At 36.6% G+C, this 11,650-nt stretch overlaps 1 protein-coding gene across 1 annotated transcript in view; it reads right to left on the bottom strand.

The window, feature by feature from the left end:
* Positions 1–2,463: 2,463 nt before the first annotated feature.
* Positions 2,464–11,650, bottom strand: part of LOC137387434 (carbamoyl-phosphate synthase [ammonia], mitochondrial-like) — a 36,294-nt gene continuing 27,107 nt past the window's right edge. The window contains exons 26-29 of the mRNA XM_068073857.1: positions 9,498–9,662; positions 5,864–5,976; positions 3,582–3,711; positions 2,464–3,007 (exon numbers count right to left, since the gene is read on the bottom strand). Coding sequence (XP_067929958.1) covers positions 2,918–3,007; positions 3,582–3,711; positions 5,864–5,976; positions 9,498–9,662 — 498 coding nt within the window. The 3' untranslated portion in view covers positions 2,464–2,917. The remainder of the gene's footprint in view (positions 3,008–3,581; positions 3,712–5,863; positions 5,977–9,497; positions 9,663–11,650) is intronic.

The following is an 11,650-nucleotide window of genomic DNA, read 5'->3' as shown; positions in this document are numbered from 1 at the left end:
TAGTCTAAAGTATTCCATAAACATGACCTTGAAAATAAACGATTATGTCGCCAAAACCTCCGTACATAAAAGTGTATCATGAATGCGATTCTATGGTTATAGCGCGGGAGCTGAGTAGAGACCACATTTATCGAGATGCTGCCCTGAGCGCCACGTAAGTTTTAAAAGAATGGCCTTAAGCCGTGTCCTATGACCTCAAACTAAAAGCCATGCCCAACGACAAGCCGCGCGGTTTGAGCATGAGGACTTACGGTAGTCATAACTTGTAAGTGGTGAGCGGGGTAAAGGGGAGCAATCTGACTAAAATGTCTTTCAGCCAAAGCTTGGAGTAGATTTGAACGCGTGTGAAGAGTTCGTTTGTAGGAGAATGATAAAAACTGCTTGTCAGAGAGTAACAAAGAAATGTTATGTAAACAACTATTTTTGTCATGTCACATGTGCTCTCTCCTAATCCTTTGTTCAGAAGGCAGACTATTTATTCACCAAGGAAATTTTAGGTCATCGATGTTTGAGTTTTTACCAGTTAAAGGGCTTTCACCTAATAGGATATTGCACTAAATCACTTGGTTGAGCTTTTGACTAACTGTGTGTACAGATCATGGCTGACTGATTTGGTTAAGGTAAGGCCCATATAAAGAGGCTGTTCAAAGGCTGAGCCTTTCTCAGCTTCTGTTTGATTTCCTGGTTTTGGTCCATAATTGCTCAAAAAACTCAAACTGTTTCTGCCAAGCAATAATAAAATGATGCTCCTTAACAGTTTCTTTATGAAGAATATTCCATTAATCACATAATATCTGCTATATGCTAATAGAGGTCTACAGAAATTAAATTTGTGGATGAAAAGAGTTTTTTTATTATTTATTTTTGCATGTGGTCTTTACCCATTTTCGTGTTACGTTCATTATCTTTCCTTCTCGAGCAGCAGCAACTCCTTTACATTGATTGCCAGACAATGTCTTTTCTTGTTTTTCACTTTTCCTTTAGTCATATTGTCTTGCTCTAGACGTTTCTGTAAGGTCACCTACATGTAGGCCGTGCTTAGCTCCGTACATATGTAACGATTCCTTTGTACCTTCTGTTTATTTTTTCATATGACAGAATGGCCTAGTTACAGAGTGCCTGTAGGTTTGCCTGTCTGAAAAGGAATAAGCGACACCACTGCTTATGCTAGCATCATGTCTGACGATGTAGTAATCACAAAACTTAAAACTAGAAGGTTCTACAACAGCATCTCTTGGAGCAGTTCCAGCACAAGGACACTCAGTTCTGGCTGAAGGGCACCCGCAGGTGTCGTCTCCTGACCCCATAGAGAAGTATACTCACTCGTTATCAGCACCCTTCCTCTTTTGCTCAAGACCATCTGCCTTTTCTCCTCCGCCATCTTTTCTTTTTCACTCTCTTGCTATCATCTCATCATGCTTGCCTCATTGTTACCCTCCGAACCTACTGCTCTAATCTCCCTCTTCTTTCCAAGTGAAGGAGGGAGATCAGACTTTAACGAAGATTATAGAGAATGATGGTTCTAAAGAAGACCACTTTAGTTTTCTTTAGAGCCACCTTATTTATGAGATTTGACTCTAATTAATCTACTTCACCCGTAACAAGCAAGAAATTATCAGATAAAACTAATTTAAATTTTTTTTGATTTAGTCAGAAGACGTAAAACGAGAAGTAAGAAGAGATAGAATACAGATTTGAGCAAGGTCTATAATTGGGATATTAAGACTACTTCAATACTTAATACAGATACTTAATGTATATGCGCAATGTACACATGTACATGTGTACATTGCACTTGTGCAGTTAGATTAGGTTTGTTTCGGTCGCTCCTTTTAAGACCATCAATTGGCATGAAATGCCATAGCTTGTGCTCATGTAAAGATTTCATATAAGAGTTTTTATGGAAGGTATATAATATGCTGTAAGCAGTGAAGAACACATGATTGAAGCATTTACGATATTTCAACTCAACCATGACACTAGAGAACCTAACAAGCAATGGTACATCTCAAGTATTCACCTACTATCTCAAGTATTCCTAGAGTTCTAAAGCTACTTATGAGTTAACGAGGGTACATGAACAAGCCTTTGATTAGACCAAACTGTGTTAGCGAGTTGCTGTTCAGTAAGTAAAATAACCATGTATATTTTTAGCACCCAACAAGCGTAGCTCGCCTAGCGTAATGATCCATTGGCTCCAGTCCTACTTGAATCATAGCAATCGAAGGTTGAGACATCAGAATTTATTATAAAAAGTTTTAACAGCCATATCATAAGTCTTACTGCCTTGCATTCACTTACTATGCCAACATCTACCAACTGAAAAACTGCTATTCGTTTAAATGTGAAATTTTTGTCACTTGAGTCAAAACTGTATCCGCTGTTGGGAGACATGTTGTAAGTTTCTATGTTCAGCATCCTTATATGTAAATGGTAATTAATTATACTTTGAAGCTTGCTCGCGATACATGTATTTTGATTAATGCTACTAGTAGTGCAACAATTAATATTAAACTTATGAGATTCAAAATATTATAAACCAGCCAATGAGATGGCCAGGAAATCAAAATGAAGACCAAAACGATCTACGATGAACACAGTGTATAAGAGATTCACCAAGCATGAGATTCAACAGAATTTGGAATGTTGTAAAGTGATAAAAAGTGTTGTACTAATAACAATAAACAAAAAAGGAGGTTTTGCTGGAATGTGGGATGCTGGATATTAGAACTGTCTGAATATTGAAGTAGCGCAAAACAAAAAAGGAGCTTAAAGATCATCTCTTGTGCCTTCACCGAACTCTTGAGTATAATGACGAGACAACTATGTGCAGGTTAAGCATACATGCTGGTATATACTTTAGGGTTATACAGTATGATGCGATCACACACATTGGTGTCAGAAGTGGGAAGGACTGCTAGACTGCAGCCTTCTCTTGGTAATGGAATAGAGAGTCAGAGTTCATCTCATCAGCCTTGCTCAGCGATTCTGTCAACAGCTTGGCTATCTACATAAACATAAATATATGCTCAACTAGAGGGACGAGTAGAAACACCGCATCAGCGAACATCTGATATGACCAAAAGAAGCTGGTTAGCTTTTGCTTGTCATTGAGGTAACATCAGCTAAGATTGCTGATGAAACAGCTTGTAGGTAATGTCAACAGGTAACAACAAAAGGAGCAGCAAGCCATTGCTTTCAGAAAAACCAAGAGCAACATCTTTCCTTGCAAATAAAACACTCGCCAATGAAGGCAGACTACCCACGAACCATATTTATAGTCTACACGCTCTGTATATCTATGCGTGATCATATTGGAAATTCCCTCAATTTTAAAGCGAAACTATTATAACACAATTCAATTAAAATAAGGAAGTACACAAGAGTTATACTCTCACGCTAACAAATATGAAACAGGACCTTTATTATAATCATATTTCAGTTAATGAGACATCCTAAAAATTTCTTATGCAGACAACTTGCAGACATGACACCATTGTTCTTAAGATTTCTTACTATTCTCGTGTTTTTCTTTATTATTCTACATTCAAGTTATAACAAATCAAAATGAGAAGACATACTTCAAAATTGGTAATGAGAGGAGTCTGGGAGTCAATAGACATCCTGCGTATCATGTAGTTGTCCTGTATAAACTTTGTATTGTTGTTGGGCAAGTTGATCACCAGGTCTATGGCCTTATCTTGAATGAGCCTGTATGAAAAGCATTCAAAGAGCATCTGAAGAATTATTGAGAGGACAACCTCTCACAAGGAATGTTCTAACAATATCCCCGAAGGCCATTTGTGCGGTATCTTTGGGGCTTTTGTCGCTCTCGCAGTGCGTTTGTAGGCTCCCGGAAGATATAAAAATAGTTATTGAGTTTTTAACACGAAACAACTTTTTTATTTTTTGTATTAAACTAAATAAATATTTCAATAACACCCTTAGATTATTTGCCTATTGACATTTTACTGCTGCTCATATCATAGATCAGACAGGTTTTAACAGGAAAAATTAAAAACTCAGCTGTTTTCATATTTCTAAATCAACTTACATGTAAATTAGTTTTCTTGTTTCAACATTAATCACATAATAAAAACAAAATTGGTCAGATATATGCAATCATGTTAACTCTGTTGTAGCTTTTAACACCCATAACAGGCACAACAGACTTAAAATCTTCAATAACCAACTAGAGAAATTTTGTTGACTGGAAAAAAGCTGTTAGTGAACCAGCCATTTTATCATTGTTAAATGTTTGTCACATCAATATTTCTAAAATATAAATGATCTTGTATGAAAAGATAGAATGTGAGATGCGCCTAGTCCAGTGGGCCATCTCCACCCAGTCGTTACATCACTAACTTACCAGTAAAATGATATTTCCACTCGGTCTACCAACATTGAAAATTTTTCTGCTTTCAGCAGATGAGGAAATGCTTATAATGAGGGCAATCCAATGAAGATCAGGTATTATGTCTGCATTGTTTTTTGCAAGCCAAGACTGTGCATATTTTACAATCATCGTTGTACAAACAATGGCTCTGTGCTCTTGACTAGACATGACTGGGCCCAGTGGCAAAGTAACCTTGATGACTGGACACATGACCAGTTGCAGAGAGCAATTTAAAGGTTGACTTGCAACAAAATTTACATTACAGTTATTTGGTATCAAAAGATTCACCATGTCTTACTCTGTTGTGTTGTAGGTGCAAAATATGTGGAAATGCGATTACAAGCTCCTATAAGCTAAAAAACTAACAGTTAATCGCAGCCATCACGAAAACGCCGTAGATCGGAATCCCTTTCCAAAACGGCTTAAATGGGACGCAGCTGAACAAGATGGCTTCTGTTTACACTTTCATGCAACCTCACTCGTTGAAATATTTTCACAAATATACTTCACGCATTCAATAAAACCATGTCTATTGTCTTTACGCATCTGTTTCATCATCATTGTAATGCTGTCATTTGAGCACTGATATCTCAAAACCTACCGAAAAATTTGTTTAAATTTTTAACCTTAGCTCGAAGGATTGCATATCATCCTCTGATAAACGTGACAAGCCTGTTGATAGCCTGTGATAGTCGAAACACGCTGCAGAAACTATTCGTGCTGTTTGGCAGGAAGTATGGGTCACATGATCAGATTACGACTAGACGATTAGACCAAGCCGAAATGAAACTGTAACGTAGCGAGCATCTATATTTGATGCGGGCTTTTCGGTAGACCCAAAGTGTTTGTGATAAACTAGTGCTACGAGACGTTTTATATTGAGCTTTGTATTGGCCTTTCAATTCACGTGAGACCATCACGTGACAAGACAATAACAAAACTGTAATGACTTAGAGAAATAAATTGAGCCTTTTATTTCACGTGGTCAAAAATAATAACAACAATGTTTGAGTACAAATATTTGACGAAATAAAGAGATTCCAATCGATTCCAGCGTTTTCGTGATGGCTGCGATTAACTGTTCATTTTTGAGCTTTTAAAAGCCTGTAATCACATTTCCACATATTTTGCACTTACGACACAACAGAGCAAGACATGGTGAACCTTGTGATACCAAATAACTGTAATGTGAATTTTGTTGCAAGTAAACCTTTTGAGGTTGTATGCTATTCCTGTACTTCTGATGGACTTTTCTGGGGGTTGAACATTAACCTGCTGTTCAAGTGCTCTAGAACACTGAGCAAATCGATGAGAAGCGTAAATTGATGACATGTATTCAAGTCACGTGGTTTGTGAACGAAAGAGGTAAGAAATACTGTATAATTGCTGAAAACCCAAGTGAATTCTACAGTAACAGCGTGAAATAAACCTTGACAAACAAACACGATATAAGAAAAACTGACTCACTTGGTGGCAATGCCTACATGCTCGCCAGAGGTGCGTGCGAGGGGCCAAGCGACTGTCTCAGCAGGTATGTTGTGATTTCTAAGGTAGTTGGCTGTCGCTGTAGTTGCACACAACTGTAAAGTATGTGACTAAAGGTGAAACTACATAATTCGTGAGGTAACATGAGACGATAAACAGACCCAAATATGTACTCAAGTAAGTGTCACAGGTACTTCAGTAGGTGCCACATGTACTTGAATACATGTTATATGTACTTGAGCGTGTGCCAAATGTACTCGAGTAGCAGCCACATGTACTTAAGTGGGTGTCACATGTACTTGAGTAGGTGTTATATGCACTTGAGTAAGTGTTATATGTACAGTCAAACATGGATAACTCGAACTTCAAGGGACCGAGCAAAAGTGTTCGAATTATCAGAGCGTTCAAGTTATCAGAGCACTGTCACAAGTCCATGTATTTACTTATTTATTAGTAGATACATGTACATATGCAAACTATACTATAAATCAAAAGCACAAATGGCTTGTTTCAAATTAAATGCTTCTAATGTAAAGTTTAAAACGTTTTTATCAAAAAGTATAGAGATTTTTCTATCACTTGAGATTGGTTTTATGTTTGAGGTGATGTTATTGCCAGGACGTTTTTTTAGATTGACATTGGCAAAACTTGATCGTTGTTGAAATGCTCAAAAGAAAAGACATCTTTTTCTTTTGAGCGTTTTACCCACGATCAATTTTGCCGACTTTTCTTGAAGTTTATGCAACTTCAAGAAAAAGTTACCAAAGAAAAATCCCTTACTTTACCTGGGATTCGTTAACAGCAACACTCCGAGGCAGTTCAATTAAAAGTTTTACGAGGTTTAACGGTACATTGTATATCACTCACGCTTTTTGAATGGATACTTATTGAATGTACACACGTATTCTGTGTTTAGGTCAAACGATGAATAGTTTTTTTAGCTAAGACACGTATACGTTTAATAAAAACAATTCTTAAGACGTTTTAAACATTCAACATTCCGACGTTGATTCAACACGGAATCAACGTCGAAAAACTATTCGTCACGAGCTAGCCGGGTCACGCACTCAAAGATTTTCGCCACGCACATACAAAACAACATGCTGTTTTTGTTTTGTATGTGCGTGGCGAAAATCCTTGCGCGCGTGACCCGGCAAGCCCGTGCTATTAATCGTATAGCAGTATAAATCAAATTTGACCAAACCTTTAGAAAAGTCGTTGACAAAATTATTTTGCCGATGGTGGTAATAACAACGCTTATGAATTACGAAAATATGAGGTTTACTTCTATGGCTTTGAATAAAGTGATTTTCTAAAGCGATAACAACCGTTTCGGTAGCCGTTGGGCAAAAAAACAGTTCGAATTAACAGTGTTGAGTTCGAGTTATCTATAGCAATTTATCATTACGTGGGAACGGACCAAAGAAACTGTTCGAATTAACCATGTTTTCGAGCTATCCGTGGCCGAGTTATCCATGTTTGACTGTACTTGAGTAGGTGTCACATGTACTTGACTATGTGTTATATGTACTTGAGTGTGTGTCACATGTACTTGAGAGTGCCTCACATGTACTTGAGTGTGTGTCACATGTACTTGAGTAGGTGTCACAAGTGCTTAAGTAGGTGTCACATACACTGAAGAGAGGCAGCACTTGTGAATCTGACAAGCGACCAATTGGCATACAATAGCATACATGATATCGACATGTTGATCTTCATTGGCAGAATGCTAGAAAACAGGCATGTGGTTTGTGGAAAATGTCAGTTTCCATTAAATAAAATGCAGATTCCATTTTATTCATTTCTAGCTGTTTTATTTGAGATTCATTCACTAATCCATGACAGATTAATCATCATTAACTTCTACCACGATTAAAAATATGTGTAAAAATTTGTACAAACTTTACTGTTTGTCTCTAGCACCAACCAAGAGTCAGGTTCCAAGACGAAGATCCAACTTGGTTGACTTTTGATGTAAATTAACCATTCGATTTTACAAAAATCATCTGTAGAAGTTCTAGCACTTGATAAAACTGCTTGCATGAATTTTTCCACAAGAAAGTCAATAATTTAAATATAACCGGTTTTATTAAAGTCTACATGATACGAATTCACTTAAACATGTTCATAGATTACCTATACCTTGAGTCCGACAAGAGAAGAAAATTCTTTACAAAATATAATGCGTATACTTGTACAGTGCACTCTCAAGATACGATTACTCTGATATACGATTTTTCACCTTACAAAGTGGAACATGATGATTTTTTTCACCTCATCATACGAATCTTTTTTCACCATAAGAAATCAACAAAATTTTCGCCAGAGTTCAAATTTGGCAGTCGGTGTGCTTATTACATATATATATATATTACATATAAGAAGTTGGTTGACTTTTTAAATTCTTAGGCTAGTGACTTAACTTCTCTTGTGAGAGAACTTCTCTTCACAATCATTCAGAGTCAGATTATTTTCAGTTCATCAAGTATTGTTTATGTTTATAATAGTTCTTATTATCATCCGTGTCTGTGCATATAAAGTACTGTATTGTTTATTGTATATATAAAGTACTGTATTGTTTATTGTATATATAAAGTACTGTGTTGTTTATTGTATATATAAAGTACTGTATTGTTTATTGTATATATAAAGTACTGTATTGTTTATTGTACATGTATATATAAAGTACTGTATTGTTTATTGTATAATGCAAAATGCTGTTTGTCGAAAATATTTTCACAGGGCCTGAAAGAAACACAATGACCAATTTCTCTCAGTTCAGCAATTCTCATGTGTAAAACAGTAATACTTTAAAACTAGTACAAAGTTGGAGACGAGATCTCTTCAAACAAAAGGTGGACAACTTCTCTTAAACTACTAACAAAAATCCACTTTGTTATAAAACAGCATCGTTCGGACTTTCTTGACAAATCAGATTGAAAAAAGTTTTAAGCACGCCCGTTAAAAGTTATAGTGAAAACGAAGACCGAAACTAATAAGTGATAAAATTTTGGGAATAAAAAGTTGAAATTTAGTAAAATAGTTGAAAATCCATACTAAAGCTTAAGTTTAAGTGTGTGTTTAGGAAGCTAAACTTATTTGAGGTGAATTCAAAGTGTATGTTATACGTATATCTGTCTTGAAGGTAAGAACTCCCTACAGACATTCTAATGTTACATTTCATTGCATATCATAACCACTAAATACACAAGACAATAAAGTTCCTATAGGTAACTATAGTAACTAAGGTTAATATACTATTTTGTCACTATTTTCAATATGTAGCGCTTATAAAATTTTGACGATTTTTACCAGGGTATGTTTACATTAAATAATTACTATGGTTTTCTATACCCCTACATACGATTTTTCACCATACGATTCCAACGCTCGAACGGATCAAAATCGTAATCTGAGGGTGCACTGTACAGACATGGGTAACATCATCGACAGCTTTCAGAAAATAGTTTTGAAAATTAATATGTAAAACAATATAAGGTGGTTTTTCTAGTATATCATGTGTGTCTAGCATGCTAACCTCTAACTGATCTATATTTATCTACAAGCAAGATCATGGGCAAAGGGGAAACTATAGAGACAAGATTAAATTTGTCACCTTAAAGCCCAAATCGTGTAGTTTCTTAGCAGTTGGAAGGAACTTTGGTTGAAAAGACTGTTGAATTCCGATCATGACAGTACTTCCCTTGGCTGGCAGACGGAATCCAGCTGATATGAGAGACTTGAGGAAGGCTGTATGAATATCCCTAGCAAAGCAAGCCACCTGCAGCAACAGACACTATAGTAGCAGGAGAGTTGACAAGTATGGATATAACTTGACCAGCCCTATCTCAGTAGCAATGCCAACTATCAAGACTTAGGACACGTAAAAATTAGACACGCAAACATGAACTGAAAGAGGAAATGGATGGTAAGTGAAATTATTCAGATAGAGAGAAAGATGATTTGGAGCAAAAGCAGGAATTGTTGAAAGAAGCTGTGTACATGCATTTCACTTCTTGCAACGTGCTTAAAAAGCATGATAGGAAGCAACAGGACAGGCTAGGACAGGATAGGTTAGGCCTATGTCACGGTTCACTGAGGAAAGGAACACAGTGAATACAAGCTTCTCTGATGTGCAACACGGGATCAAAAACCAAAGTGTATAGAAATAGACAAAACTTCAGAGGTACACAAGAGAAATAAAGATATGATAATGAAAGAAGAAAAAGCTAGGGATCTTCAAACAGAAAAAATTCTAAACTAAATGATCGAGATTTTGGTATAAAACCATGAAGACTTGTCCAACTTCGAGATCAGGATGAGACAACAGTTATCTAAAAAAGGACAAAATATTTTAACGATTCTCTAGCTGCTTTCAGTCAAGTGAAAGTGCCTTTCGTGATGATAAGTAACGAAAAGTGGCTGAAAGTCATCAATTGGAAGTACCGAGAGATCTAAATGAAATGGCTCAACATCAAATTGCAAACAGGCAAGCTGTCCTGTGTTTGGATGATCAACCTGATATGAATATGCTCATGTCAGTCATTGGTTCAATGCCAAATGTGAAGGGCCCTGAAGTATGGATGTATGGTGGTCGGAAGTTGACCGACTCTCTTTGTAAATGATACATCCTGGTTGGGATGCTCAAATAGTACTAAAAGATCAAAAAATACAAGGATTTCCCCTCTCTCATTTTAAAAAGAGGTGATTAAAAATAAATCGGGGATTACCGAGACATCCCTCACATGTCCACTACAGACAACATATCTCAAAGTGCAACCCGAGCCTCCACATGGATTCAGAAGAGGAAAGAGTATGATGGAAAAACTTTTCTGAGGAAGTGTACAGAATTTTTGATGCTGTTCAAAATCAGTCTTAGGCAGGTTAACAGATGATCACAATAATAATCCATCTATCTTCTATCTACATATAAATCTCGAAGCCTGTCATTATTCGGTCTGTCCAGCTATAGCTATTAAAATCTAGGAATGAAAGCTCCGCTTTGCTCTGGATTTGAACTTGGAATCTTCCTTTCATCAGGCAATAGCCAAACCAATTAAGGTAAGTGAGATGCAGTGGATTGACGAGTCGTTATCTTGGTTAAAATACGCATAAAACTCTGTGTTACACAACATCATTAAAGCTTGCTCTCACAACTCTAGTTAGTAAGTTTAGCAAGCTGATAGTAGCTTACTCAAATTAGTCTTTGGCAATGTGCCAGGCTAATGGCACGTGGCAGACAACTACATTACATGCCACTGTGTATAAGCTGTTTTAATACTCGTGCAACTCCGAGCATTCGGCTAGTATATTTATATATATATTTCTGAAAGTTCGTCGTCTGTTTTCTGTATTCTGTCCTTCGGTATGTCTAGCTATAGCTATTAAAATCTTGGAATTAAAAGTCCGCGTCATGACGAATTTGAACACACGGAGATTGCGTTCGCAATTTTTTTATCCCGAGCTCTACCACAGAGCTACGCAAGGCATACTGATCAATGACATCATATACCATATCATATATTATCATATCATTATTTGAAACTTTATGGATTTTAATAACTCTATGAAACATGTTGCTTTTTTGCCTTTTCATGAACTTCTATTTCCTGCTTTTCGTAAGGTTCAATTGCTAAATCGCGGTGAAGGTCAATACTTCTCACGCGGACAATTGTTTTATCTCGAGTAGCAATGGCCTCTACTTTCTCTCACCGTTCAGTCAAACAAAGACAGTCCGCTATATCATTTTTACATTTGTACCAGTATCGT

The sequence above is a fragment of the Watersipora subatra genome, chromosome 2 (assembly GCF_963576615.1).
Source record: "Watersipora subatra chromosome 2, tzWatSuba1.1, whole genome shotgun sequence".
NCBI classification, from domain to species: domain Eukaryota; kingdom Metazoa; phylum Bryozoa; class Gymnolaemata; order Cheilostomatida; family Watersiporidae; genus Watersipora; species Watersipora subatra.
This window is presented reverse-complemented; position numbering and strand designations above follow the sequence as displayed.